Source organism: Syngnathus scovelli, chromosome 8 (assembly GCF_024217435.2).
Source record: "Syngnathus scovelli strain Florida chromosome 8, RoL_Ssco_1.2, whole genome shotgun sequence".
Lineage (NCBI taxonomy): Eukaryota > Metazoa > Chordata > Actinopteri > Syngnathiformes > Syngnathidae > Syngnathus > Syngnathus scovelli.
The window spans coordinates 13,804,638-13,818,672 of record NC_090854.1 but is presented as its reverse complement, the minus strand read 5'-3'; the positions used below and the strand labels follow the sequence as shown (position 1 = coordinate 13,818,672).

The 14,035-nt window shown below is 41.0% G+C and overlaps 1 protein-coding gene across 3 annotated transcripts in view; it reads left to right on the top strand.

Annotated features, from left to right (window-relative positions):
• LOC125973244 (diacylglycerol kinase beta-like) overlaps positions 1 to 14,035 on the top strand; it is a 42,040-nt gene that overhangs the window by 7,997 nt on the left and 20,008 nt on the right. Inside the window, exons 4-21 of one of the 3 annotated variants that reach the window (XM_049727172.2) lie at positions 586 to 606; positions 1,780 to 1,930; positions 2,860 to 2,922; positions 3,477 to 3,728; positions 3,827 to 3,979; positions 4,178 to 4,227; positions 4,501 to 4,575; positions 4,703 to 4,822; positions 4,892 to 5,009; positions 5,075 to 5,163; positions 5,290 to 5,406; positions 6,199 to 6,297; positions 6,989 to 7,099; positions 7,196 to 7,269; positions 8,169 to 8,243; positions 9,390 to 9,475; positions 9,724 to 9,813; positions 10,329 to 10,489. In XM_049727172.2, coding sequence (XP_049583129.1) covers positions 586 to 606; positions 1,780 to 1,930; positions 2,860 to 2,922; positions 3,477 to 3,728; positions 3,827 to 3,979; positions 4,178 to 4,227; positions 4,501 to 4,575; positions 4,703 to 4,822; positions 4,892 to 5,009; positions 5,075 to 5,163; positions 5,290 to 5,406; positions 6,199 to 6,297; positions 6,989 to 7,099; positions 7,196 to 7,269; positions 8,169 to 8,243; positions 9,390 to 9,475; positions 9,724 to 9,813; positions 10,329 to 10,489 — 1,905 coding nt within the window. The remainder of the gene's footprint in view (positions 1 to 585; positions 607 to 1,779; positions 1,931 to 2,859; positions 2,923 to 3,476; positions 3,729 to 3,826; positions 3,980 to 4,177; positions 4,228 to 4,500; positions 4,576 to 4,702; positions 4,823 to 4,891; positions 5,010 to 5,074; positions 5,164 to 5,289; positions 5,407 to 6,198; positions 6,298 to 6,988; positions 7,100 to 7,195; positions 7,270 to 8,168; positions 8,244 to 9,389; positions 9,476 to 9,723; positions 9,814 to 10,328; positions 10,490 to 14,035) is intronic. The other 2 variants (XM_049727173.2, XM_049727174.2) reach the window with 2 other exon arrangements.

Below are 14,035 nucleotides of genomic sequence, written 5' to 3'. Positions count from 1 at the left end.
TTGTTCTTCTGTCACCAACTAGTGGCAGACAGTCAAATTGCAACCAATATAAACAAGTATTAGACCAAAATAGTTATTAACTGGACAAGAAACAGCAAACCAGGAACCTGCAATGGAGAAGTGGGGTATTGTCCAGGAATGTAATATTAAAATATAAGAAGAGAACGTAAAGAATTAAGCTGGTTTTATCACGTATAATTAAGCCGAAAGTCGCACACTCACACTTATTTGACATCTTCTCGGTGAGTATTTTTACTTGTATTGTCCCTGTTCTATAACTGACTGAAAGTTTATTTGTAGTTTTTTTTTTTTAACTTTATTGGTACCTTTCACTGTCCCTTTTTTTCACTCTACTAGCGCAGTGACCTTTCTGAAGCTCAGCCATTAAAAACACTCATGGCTGTGCACATCTCTTTTCAGATTTGGACTTTTATTTGTTGGCATTTTTGTATCAAATATTGTAAGGACAAAGTGGTTGAAAACATTTATGGACATGGAAACTAATGACATCATCTTGATTCATTTCGTCCTTTCCTCCTTCCTCTCCCCCCTTGCTTGCTATTTACGACTGCACGCATAAAATAGCAGCGTGATGTTCTCGACAAAGTAAGGCTCGACCCAGGTGGTGCTGGGGGGGTGCATGTGTGTCAACGTGATGTCTCTGTCAGTGGTCTGCATGTACATTTGCTCCGAACATTCACAATGTGTCACCCGACAGCAGTGATTAGCAACGGGGGCGGGTGGGTGTTTAGGGGGGGGCTTAACTGGTCCAATACATACAACCATTGACAGTGGTGTTAAGATTATGCGCCGCCCTGGCAACACTGATACTTATTTATCCATCTGATACATGCTGTATGTGTTGAAGGGATTCATCATGCATGAGGACTCCCATTCTAACCCACTCTCCATTGTTTGTTGTGCTGCTAGCTCATTTTAATTCAACTGTGTACCATACAATAAACTGATTTCATGCTTTTTTGCAAAATAACTCCAAAGTATACGCAAAATCATTGATGTCAAACTCAAGGCCCCCGGGGCCAGATATGGCCCACCACATCATTTTATGTGGCCCGCAAAGAAAAATTGTGCATCGACTTTGTGTCAATACTAAGATTTTAAATTGTCTTCACTTTAAAAAAAAAAAAAAAGGATATTGCTAGCAATTGTTATTAGCATTCATCAGTTTGTTGTGTAGTTTATACATAGTATATAATGTAAGGCGTTGACGGTCAAACTATGACGACGATGCGGCCCGCGACAAAAAGGAGTTTGACACCTCTGCACTAAATGGATAAAAGCATTGGAACGAACTCCACCTACACAAAGTAAAAAAGTTCATCAAATATAATCAAAATCACGCAGAAGATACTATATAGAAGGAATAAATTGACCTAAACCATTTTCCGGAGGAATCCAACGAGACAATTGGCCTGGTTTTATCTCCAACTGCGTCATATTGGATCTCTCTTTTTGTACTCGGAACAAACGAGCCTTCCCCAAAGATGATTAATTAAGATGTGACCAAGTCTAACCTGAGATTGCTTGACAATTAAGAGCTCCAATGCTTGGGTCCATTTTATTAATAGGCAAATTCAACAGTGTTTTTAAATATAATAGTTTCCAGAGGATCTATTTGGCACATTGTGATTTTATTTTTTCATTTGCCCAATTATTTTTCCACCACTCAGGCTGAGACCAAAATGTTTTAGTTGGTATGACGCAAATAAATGAAGTTTGCCATGCTTGTCATTGGCTAAATATGTTCCCCTCGTGCAGCCTATCGACTATGAGGGCTTTCAGCTCTTTATGGCCACGTACCTGGAGAACGACATCCCGCAAGAACTGTGTCAGCACCTCTTTACCTCCTTCAAGAGCAAGACGGGAGGCGCCTTGCCCGACCATTGTCGAGCTGCAGGAAGCTTATTGGGTGAGCTCCTCTCATGTTTTCCTTTTTTTAAATTTAAATCCGCTTACGCTATAAAATGAGACATGTAAATCCTTAACCTACCCAGGAACAACATTTTAAAATTTAAATGGTGGTTCTAAATGATTGTCACTACAATGCAACTTTTCAAAATAATGATAATAATGACCCCCCCAAAAAAATCTATAATTAAATAATAAATGATTTAATCCAGACGCACTGTGGATTAGTGGTTGACATGTCCGCTTCACAGTTCTGAAGTTTTGGGTTTCTAATCTCGGTGCTGAATTTTGTATGCTTCCCATTTGAAGTACTGTGCTACTCTGGCTTCCTCCAATATTTAAAAAAACAAGCACGTTAGGTTTGCCCATAGTCAGTTGGAAAAAGCTCCGACTCCTCTGCGACCTGAATAATGATAAGCCATAGAGAAAATTCAAAAATATGATTGGATGGATCAATTGAGCTTCAATAGGTATATTGAAATTATGATGAAAGGATGGTTGCCACACCAGCCTCACACTTCTGATTTTGAATTCCTTCTGGTCATGTGGAGTTTATATATGTAAAAATATGCATGCAGCATTACTTGAAGACTAATTGTGTGACTGTTTGTTTATATATGCCCTGTCAGATGGGATAGGCCAGTTAATAAAGACAAGTGCTCGAGAAAATAGATTGTTTTAGCCTGCACTGCCACCTTGTGTTTGGTGAATTTCAAATAACATAACCTGGGAGGGATTTTGAGTATTTTTCTCCTTGTCAGGCTAAAAAAAGAAAGCTCATTAAAGATTCAACTAACATAAGTGACGGTCATTAAAAGCATATTTTTTGCTAACTGTCTGTAGATGTAATTAAGGTAGAAGCGAAGGTGAGCTCCATTAATCCTGCGTCTATGTTGTCTTATTGCTGCTCAATGTGTTTCCTTCTCAAAGAGTCCTGCTCCATTGATGCTGGTATCTCTATTCACACCGAGGTGGCGTGTGCCCCCATCACAGGTACTAGCGGACGTGCCTTGACGGGCTGGGTGGTGCTCTCCTCCTCGCACAAAGCCATCTGCAACCGCTGCTTGTTGTGTTGATGTGTGATTTGTTGTTGTTGTTTAACATTGTGGAATCCATTTTGTGAAATTGGTTGAGCTGTGACTTCAATCAGCCCGCCTTAAAAGTTTCTTCTCTTTGCAATATTATTGTGTTGTCCTGTAAACTAATCAACTTGAGATTCCTCTAAGGTTTTTTTTGTTTTTTTGCAACAAGGGAACCTCTTAAGTTGGATACCTAAAACTTTTTCAGTAAAGGATTATTGCGACATAGTTGTTTGCTTTTTCTAGACACACACACACACTAATGTGGTGCATGTTTATGAGTCTGTCAGTAGTTCTGTGTGTGTTCGTGTTGTATGTGAGTAGACCAATGCCCAAAATGTTAAACTACTTACTAAAGTTAATAACGGTGAAAGTTTGACCCCCCAAAAAATCATAGTTGCAGGTCAACTAAAGGCTGGTGTTCCACTTTATTCTGTCTTTAAAGGACCTTTCCCTTTTGTGTCCAAGGCATGAACGGTAAGAGCATCCTGTCGGCGATGGGTCGACACACGCCAGAGCTTGCCAGCGGCACTGAGGCCACCACCTCCCCTTGTTCGTCCCGCTCCTCTTCACAGCGGTCCAGAACTGGGGCCCACACACCCGGGGGGGCCCACCGCTCTCCGTGTATCCAGGTCAAGCCTTGCCAGCGCAGCAATAACGCCCTGACCCCTAATGCCGGCCCAGCCCGGTCGCCAGTGTCACCCCCGAAACTTTCACCAGGTAAGTCTCCTCTGCCCCTGAAATCTCAGTCCAGTACAAGATCCGTATGAGAAATGTCATATTATCCTGTACTTACTGTTTGATGCGTTGATTGACAGAGATAAGCCGCTCGGAGAAGCAGTCGTTGCTACGGAGGACGCCGTCACCCCACAAAGGATCCCCCCAGTCAGTTCCACAGGTGGTCTTCTTGAAGGACATTGTTTGCTACCTTTCCCTGCTGGAGCGTGGCACACCAGAGGACAAGCTGGAGTGTGAGTGACAAGCACAGGGACCCTTCCTCTCTCTTTGCTTCCATTTCTACTAAGTAATTCTGGCCAGTGTAACTTAAACTATGTGACTGATTTTTTTTAGCAATCAGGTTTTGAAATACCCCAATGTAAATAAATAAATTAATAAATAAATAAATAAATAAATAAATAAATAAAAGACTCTCTTTGTTTCCCTTCCAGTCATGTTCCGGCTGTACGACACAGACGGCAACGGCGTCTTGGATAGCTCGGTGAGTTTCCCCATCTCCTTCTTCAACTTTCTGTTTTCTTTCTATCCTCCGTACCCATTGTGCTAAGAATAGAAACCGGTTGGCAGGCGGCGTGTTGACATTAAGATCGTTTGTAACGGTCCGTCCGTTTTAATGCTAGCCAGGTTCTGAGGCATAAACAGAACTTTGTAGCTCGTATGGAATTTGTAGCGGCTTTACATCATGTTTGGACATGAGAGGTTGTGATCCATATGCCACAATGCTTTGTGTTGTCCTATTTGGGATCTTTGGTAGGAGCTGGACCGCATCATCAATCAGATGGTACACGTTGCCGAGTATCTGGAATGGGACTCGACAGAACTACGACCGGTGAGCATCTTCTAATACTGGTTGGCTTCCAAGATTGTCATAGCAACAGTTTAGAAATAGAAATAATTGTTTCCAGGGTTAGACTGTCATCATGAGACATTATGCAATGTTTACTCTGCCACGGTAGATTCTGAAGGAAATGATGGAGGAAATCGACTACGATCGGGATGGCACAGTCACCCTGGAAGAGTGGATCAGAGGAGGCCTGACGACCATCCCTTTGCTGGTTTTGCTCGGCATGGACACGGTTTGTGTCTGTTTTTCTAGTCCACAAACCAAAAACATCAAATATCTTGATTTTGATGTCTCCCACTAGAATGTTCAGGAGGATGGCCAGCACGTGTGGCGCCTGAAGCACTTCAACAAACCGGCCTACTGTAACTTTTGTCACACCATGCTGCTGGGCGTGCGCAAGCAGGGCCTCTGCTGTTCCTGTGAGTGGATGGCCATGACCATGACACATATGTTGTCACTGAAATGGGTGTGCTTTTCCCCACAGTATGCAAGTACACGGTGCACGAGCGCTGTGTGTCCAAAGACATCGCCGCCTGCATTAGCACCTACGCCAAGTCCCGCAGGCACACCAACGTGAGCACACACCTTTTCCCAATGATGATTTTTCCAAGTGGAAGCAGACGGAGCTTTCTTCATTAGAGCCATCGGTAAACAAACCCTGCCTGTGTCCGTGCATGTGTGTGTGTCTGCACTCTCCAGGCTATGCAGCACGTGTGGATGGAGGGCAACTCACCGACCAAATGTGACCGATGTCATCGGAGCATCAAATGTTATCAAGGCTTGACCGGTCTCCACTGTGTGTGGTGCCAGATCACTGTGAGTAATGATGGATGAACAGACGGACGGATTTGACAATACATTGTTCCCGCTGTTCAAACATTCACCCCCCCAAAAAAAGTTTTTTAATTGCCTATACAGTAGATGCCACATGATTGCAGCAAACTACTACCGTATGTTTGTTTCATCAAAGATCCTCAATTCACTACATCATGTCTTGGAATCAAAATGCCACAAGATAGAGTTTGTCTAAGCTTGTTGCCAATTTAATTTAGATATTAAAAAGCTATAACCCTCACCTGCTGACGAATGTAACCAGGCCTCAGACGTGGAAATTCAAAACGTTTTGTAGAAACGTTCATGGATGCAACCCACATACTCAGCTCAGCTGAAAATCACACAAATGTAGATTTATTTATAAACATGGCATCATCTAAAAGGGAAAAAAAACAGGCTTTCAAATTGCATAAGATTTATTTTAAAAATTCCTTTTTGTGTTGTTTAGATGCAATACTACTTATATCCACCAGATGACCTCGCTGACTTGCTTTTCCATCCAAAGTGTGCTAAACAACTGACATCAAATGCCATCAATTGGTATCGCGTTTGCATTTGGCCTCCAACATTCTCCAAATGACGCACTTTAGGTTAAATAAAGACCCCAAATTCTCCCAAAGTGTGAATGTTTGTTAGTATTTTCAAATGACTTGCAGCTAATCAATTGTGCACCCATCTTGCACAAAGTCAACCTTATAAAGGCAAGCTCTATAGAAAATGTCTGAATGGATGGATTGCATTATGATGTTTGCGTTTTCATGCCGTCCTCCACAGCTGCATAACAAATGCGCGTCCCATGTGAAGCCAGAGTGTGACGGAGGAGCCTTGAGGGACCACACCTTGCTGCCCTCCTACATTTGTCCTGTTGTCTTGGTGAGTCGCATACTAGACTTCATATAGGAGGCGATTAATGTGCAGACAATCTCTGTAAAGATTCAAAGTAAACAGACAAATGGATATTCAAGTACAGATCATGTATAAAAATAAAAGTATTTTTACTTTGTTACTTGGAACTCTCGCGCATTTCCGACAACACGTCACTCATTTGCCTTTGGAAAAGATCGCATGTCACTTTCAGGTGTAAACAGCAGGTGCACATGCCAGACGGAGTGTCATGCTGTCACTCTTCTTTGCTGGTTGTGTTTGAATTGGAGTTCAACAAGCACCTGGCTCTATTTCTAACTTTGACATTGATTCTTTTTGGGGCGTATGGTTTCCTAAAAGGCTTAAACATAATATGAGGTATAAGGAAATCTAAGATTTGCTCTTAGACTTAGTAAAAGGTAGAGTTTGCACCTCTAATTTTATATTACCGTAGAAAACACAACCAATCAGACGGAAGTTGTGACTTATGAGGTTTAAATCATTCGACACCTTATAAGTTGCGCTCTCTGATTCTAAAATCTTTGTAGCTGTGAATGTGAATATGAATGGTTCATATCCTGCACATCCATGACTCAAATGAGGATCAGTGATATAAGATGAAAGGATGATTTTTTATTTTTATTTTTTAAAGATTTCCTGTGTTTCAATTCATGTAATTTTGCACTGGTCTTGTCTGCAGGACCGCCAGTCTGTGGTGAAACGCGGAGAAGGCGACTCTCCTCCCTGCACCAGCCCGGACGACATCAACCAAGTGTTCAAATTCTCCCCTGGAGACGGACAAGCACTGCAGGTAATGGTTCTGCTCAGGCCGGGGTCCAAAACCAAAACCAAAACTTTCTCTGCAAACGAAAGGACTGAGGTTATTGATTCAACTTCCTGTCTATAGATCTCACCCTTCCCGGGCACTCACCCTCTGCTGGTGCTGGTTAATCCCAAAAGTGGCGGAAGACAGGGGGAAAGGTCAGGTTGCTATTTAATACAACATTTAAAAAAAAATATATATATATATATACTGTATCTTCAATAATAATGTCTGAAAGTTATCCAGTGAGAAACAAAACATTTTTAATGCAGCTTATTGACTTTTCGAAGAGGGGTGCTTAGTAGCCAATAGTTTATATAATTGGCTTCAATATGTAACCGTTAAATCAGCCAGCATGTGCTGTTTTGTCGGACATACATGCAGGACACGCACGACAGAACGTACATTTGTCATTCAGCACAAATAGTTCACTCCGTCGGATGCGGCTACAAAGGTCACGGGAAACTGGCAGGCAGACATGACTGAGCTCATTAGCATATGGGCAGTCAGAGAGGGCAAAGATCAGTATTGAGTATTGAGACGCGTGAAAATTAATAATGTGGGTGATTTTTACTTTTCATCAATGTCAAGTAATGAAGTACAAATATTTTGTTTTCTAAGGACTTTTTAACTTTTCTCCCTACATTTGAAAAGAGATCTGTATTTTGTACTTTGATCAAAATCGGCTTGTTATTTTTCATCCTTTGCGAATATCAACGCAACATAGAAAGGATAACAATAAAGTGCCTTTGGTGTCATTATGAAAATAAATTGTAACTGAATAATTAAACTGTAAGTTTATAGTTCAATTAAAAATATTGGATTTTTTTTCTTGGGAAATATGGAGGTCTTAAAGCCACCTTATGATGACTCAAAATAAACTTAATAATAGTGAAATAATATAAATAAATATAAATAATAAATATAAAATAAATAAACTACTAAAGAGCAGCAAAATTAACCAGGTTTGAAACCTGAATGGTGTTTTTAACCCATTCAAAATAAAAAAAATTACACAGTATATTTACTTTCCTTTTTGGCCTTCTCCTTCTTTCAGGGTTCTCAGGAAGTTCCGATACCTTCTCAACCCACGGCAGGTGCACAGTTTGGACCAAGGTGGCCCAGCACTCAGGTAAATGCTCCCCATTTAGTTGATTTAATTCCATCAACCTCCATGAACAATTGATTTTAGATAATGGATAGCACAATAGATGCTCACCAGCCGCAATGTCAAGGAGACGTTGGTTGCCGACAGGGTTAAATTGTCTCTCCAAAGAGGCCGAGTGTTGCCATGGCACCATAGCAACAGCCTCAGCTGGCAGCGAGGTGAGAGGAAGATTGGTTAGAGCCCACTAACACACGCTTGTTTTAGACCGTCGCTCATAAAAATCCCAGCGCAGAACAGACGATCGAGATTAAGCCGATTAATGAACATTTTGCGGAGACGTACACAACGGAAGTGACTCGTGTCAAGTCAAGTCAAGTTTATTTGTATAGCCCTAAATCACAGACAGTCTCAAAGGGCTTCACATAGCCAAAATTGACAATTATTCTCAAAGCATCCCCTGATCTTAAGCTCCCAAACTTCAAACCCCAACATAGATGCAAAAAAATCACTGCCATGACATTTTGACAGCAATGGAAACTATCTTAAAAGCTCCACTTTTATAGATTTCCATTCTTCACGTGTGTAATATGAATTCAATATACTACTTGAGGACTAATTGTGAGCATTAATGGGTCGCTGAGCACCAGGTGGCTAGCTTGAGTGAAAGGCATCATTGGCCTCGTGCAGCTGCCAGGCATGAAAGCCTCTATCGACACCTTTGTCCCGACTCACATGAAAGGTCCCTTTGAAGGGTCACGTGTGCGCCCCGCGGCCACATAGGAAACTCAGGAGAAGATGGTGGAACGAGCATATGCGGGGCTATACGCTTTCTCTTCATCTTGGAAAGTCTCCAGTAAATTACGTTCTGTGGGAAGCAAGCTGGGGGGGGGGGGGTATTAGAACTATTAACACATCTGATGTAGTAAATATTAAATAAAAGCTGGTGCTCCGAACTTTTGTTTCGGATTCATCTTGATCCGAAACACAAAAGTCTTTAGTATGCAAAAATAAAAGATTTGATCTTGCCGTCCCAATACTTCTGAAGGGGAGTATTAAGTGCCTGCTCTGCAGTGTTGTGCAACCTCAGTGTTAATGAGAATTCATGAAAACAGTGTTGACGCAGGCAATGATGCTAACACACCGTACATGTTGTCACTTCTGACGTCTCAGGCTCAACTTTTTTCATGACGTCCCTGATTTCCGAGTGCTCGCTTGTGGCGGGGACGGCACCGTTGGCTGGATCCTGGATTGTATAGGTATTCATACAATCTTATTCATTCAAATGAATTTATGCTTTGTGTTCGTCAGCGGTAGCCTCCAAATAGTTTTTATTCACGATTTTCTTCCTTGATGTGTCGTATGGTGAGATGGTAAAGGCATCATGCTGGTAAGGTCATCATGATTGAAATGAATCGCCAAAGGTTTTTCTTTTTTTTTTTCTCCTTCCATCTTGTCTGCTCCGTCAGTGGTGAGTAAATGTGACAATTGAAATATGTCTTTGCAGACAAGGCCAGCTTCGTTCGGCACCCCCCGGTGGCCATCCTGCCGCTGGGGACAGGCAACGACCTGGCACGCTGCCTCCGCTGGGGGGGAGGTGAGACCTCTACCAAGCTATACTGCACAGCACAGGCAAAGTCATTACTTAAAGTGAAAATTGCATTTTGGACACAGACTATTGAGCAGAATTCATTCGTGTTAGTCCTGCCGGGAAACCTTATTTACAAAATTATACACCACAAATGTGAAATGCATCCACATGATGGAATTCCACGGCCGTAAAGATAATATTGTGCTTTATGTAACCTCATTAGGAGGGGGGGGGAAAGGCAATGGAGAAGTTAAGTGGAAAGCTGTTGAAGCCCGGATCACGAGTTCTCGCTTAAGAATGGAGACAAACAGTTTTGGTGAAGTTCCTGTAAAAAAAAAAAAAAAACTAAAAAAACTGCGAAATATAAAAAGATTAGCTTGATTTACCATTTAATGTGACAAGGTACACTGTTGGGGCAAATATATACATATTTATATATTTATTTATATATATTCCACCAACATGTGTGACCCAAAATAAAATGAAGCGTCTCTAAAATCTTACTAAATGTGTGTTTTCAGGATATGAGGGGGGCAGCTTGCTAAAGTTCCTGCGTGACATCGAGCACAGTATCGAGGTTGTGCTGGACCGCTGGAACATCGATATAGTGCCCGATGACAAGGAGGAGAAGGGTGACCCGGTACCCTACAACATCGTCAACAACTACTTTTCTATCGGAGTGGTGAGAACATTTAATTGTAACAAGTGGAATCAAAATGCTTGCATTGTTGCTTGTCATGCGGGAGGACGCACCAATGTAGATGTAGTTTAATTTGATAAACAATAGTTTACAACTACTAACAATAAAATAAAACTCGAGTAATACAATTGGATTTACATGTTTTTCATTGGACAATGAGCAAACCACAACATAATAATAAATAAATAAATAATAATAATTAAATAAAAAATAATATTGTAATTTTCTTGTTATTTTTTTGGTCATAATAACAAACAAAACTAAATTGAAGCATGCAAGCAGCTCAATATAGTATAATTGATGCTGAATTAGAAATCCAGTCGTCTTCCATATGATCACTTTGAGTCCACAATATTTTATGCATCCATGTTCTGGCTACCTATGTGAATTATCAGTTCTGTCTAGTCTCTGTAATTGTCTTTTTATTTTGTTTTTCAATTTGACTTTAATTGAATCTACCTTACAATAATGTACAGGGAACTGTATGCCACGTAAGAACGGCCCACCCCTGATGAGATGACATCAGCACTTAATTTAAAGTGGTCAAAGTTTGTTTGGCCATTAAGGGAGAGCAGATGCATGATGAGTTTCTCCCTCCCAGACAACTTTCTCCATTGGTGGATTTAGTTGGTTGCCATGTTACCGTTACCGAGCAACCCATCTTTTTATTGGCTCATGTTTCATTGGAGTTACTGGCCAAAAGACTCATTCACATTTTTATGGGCTTGACACGCACACACGCTTGGACACATACGCAAAACATATGTACGCACACACACACACATGGATCTTCATGGTCGTCAAACGCTTGTGTTGTCGCACGTCAACAGTGAAGCATCGCTATGGCAACGCAGCAGCTGGGCAGTCGGCGTTGACTCGAATGAAGCCTCGCTTGTACACTTTAACTCTAATAACTATTCATCAGTCCGGCGTTTTAACTGGCAAGCACAGTACCATCTCTTTAAAAAGTAATTAACTAGAGTAAAGTAGTTGACTCACTCGCTGAAAAATGGACATGGTCGGTAATTTCATAGTTAAATAGGTTACCAACCTATCTTATGTTCTGATGAAAATCGGGCCGAACGCAACAAATGCAAATCGTTTCACACCCTAATTTGAACATCTCATTCTTAGTCGTTGTCTTCTTTTTACATCAAATTGAACATACTGTAAATAAAAGTGTGTTTCCTTCAATATAAATAATATTAATACAAAAATATTATTTAAAAAATGCATAAAGGCAGGTAAGTAGATAAACTAAGTATTATTTATGCCAAAGGATGTTTATGCTGTTCTGCCTAATTTTACTCTGAGTCAACGTAGAATTTTTTTTTTTTTTCATCACTTTCAGTCCATGTCATAACCGACTTGAACAAATACAAATAACTCTTTGCAATTGCATGTAGGGTTCACCATAAAAAAAAACTAAGATACAAATGCCAAAAAAGGACATTGTGTGCACAAGGAGAAGAGGATGCACTGTGGCGTTGTTACACAACTGCACTCCCACTGATGCCTGCATGCTTGCCAGACTGAACACACAACACACTCGTCGTCTATGTGCAGTTTTTTATATTGTATCATTTCATTTCCCGCTCAAATGTTTAACAATTACAGTCGACTCAAAAAGTCACTAAATCAATAAATGAAAATGAACTAATGAATATGGCTGAATGGACGTTGCTTAGGAGAAAAAATGCAGTAGCTACGTATTTGAAAGCCAGGGTGACAGATCGTGGAGCATAGCGGGTGCAATGGTGACAGATGGTCGCCTATCTGGACACCTGAGCAAACCACCCGTTGTGACTCAGTCCACCACGTCACGCTAAGAGGCCTTCCAATCTGCTTGGCTCATCTTGTGCTTCAAGGTTTGGGTGCCATGGTGACATCATGCTAGATGTGAGCGCTTCCACAGTTGCAGTACATGACGCCGACTTAGCTGCATGGTGTGGAGCATGTGGTGGGCTTGTCCAAGGCGTTGCTAGCATCTGTTTTTTATTCTAGTTGTCACGTTGTAAATGCAAACTCTTTTTCCCTTTGAGGATCTTACGTCTCAGTTCAAAGATGATATGAAACACAAGTACTGAAGGTAGTTTTACAGCAGCGCATTCACCTAATTCTTTCGATCAAGAGCCAGCTCGCTAGATATCAGCTAAAACTGTTTTGGAATCACTCCCGCTTCACTGTGTAGCAATTGGAAATACTGGCCTACATTTACAACTTCCATAAAATACTAATAATTTATTTCCAACAGTCATTTGTATTTATTTCATAGTGTGTGTCTTCACTGTGCAGTTGCTGATTGTGGTTTATTAATTTTGTCCAGTCACACATTTCAGCTTTTTTGTGTTTCCATGTAAATGTAAAAGGCCTTCAGAATCTCAAGTGCTGGCATAGGTTCGAAAGATGGATGGATGGATGGATGGATGGATGGATGGATGGATGGATGGATGGATGGATGGATGGATGGATGGATGGATGGATGGATGGATGGATGGATGGATGGATGGATGGATGGATGGATGGATGGATGGATGGATGGATGGATGGATGGATGGATGGGCAGACGGACGCCTCTGAGCAATCGCCACTGGTGTGATCAGTGAAAATGAACATAAATGAGATTAACCACAGTAAAGATTTAACAAGGGGGGCAAGCAAGTGACACAATGACTCCGATTCATTGTTTTTCCCCTTAATAAATGGAATCACGATTTAAAAATCACTTTTTGTTAACTTGGGTTGTTTTTGCCTGATATTTACTATTTGAAGATTCTAAACATTAGTGGATAAACTCTGGGAAAAAAAATAGAAATAAGTTGTGTTTGTTCATGTGAAGCCAGCTTGTTTAATCAACACTCACTCAAGCGCAACGGTAATTGTGGCGTGGGTAGCGGAGGAGCAGAGGAATTTGAAAACTCGCCATTGCAGTGTCGATATACCTGAGCACATCCAATAGGAGTGGATTTATTCAGTACAGTGCATGCATGCATGCACAGTTGCACACACACACACACATACACATACACTCATTAAGCCTTATAAAACACGGTGTGATTTTATGTTGTACAGTGTATAGAACTCTGTGCGAGTGCCTGTGTGCATTCGTGCTTGTGCATGCACGTGCTTACACTCGGATGCACAAGAACATGTGCTGCAAGCTGATTCTTCTGTTGAGGGCTTGGCAGGGGGGCTCCTTACCATTTCCGAATGTTTACTATGACACTTCCCTTGATCGCTTGCCAAGACGGTGTCGACTGTGACGCACCTTTCATGATACGCATATAACCACGTAACATAAGCGCTGTATGTAAAAACATCCTGAGCATTCATTCAAAGTGCTTGACAGGCAGCAACAAAATATTGGTAGATAGAATTAAGTGTAAACCAACCTATTAATCTTTTTTTTTTTTTTTTAAACAGCTAGATAACTTTTGCTAGCAGTTACCTACTTTACAATCAGGCTAGTGAATTACCTAATTAGTTAACTTGTTAGATAGCAGCTAAACAATTAACTCACGAATCAAC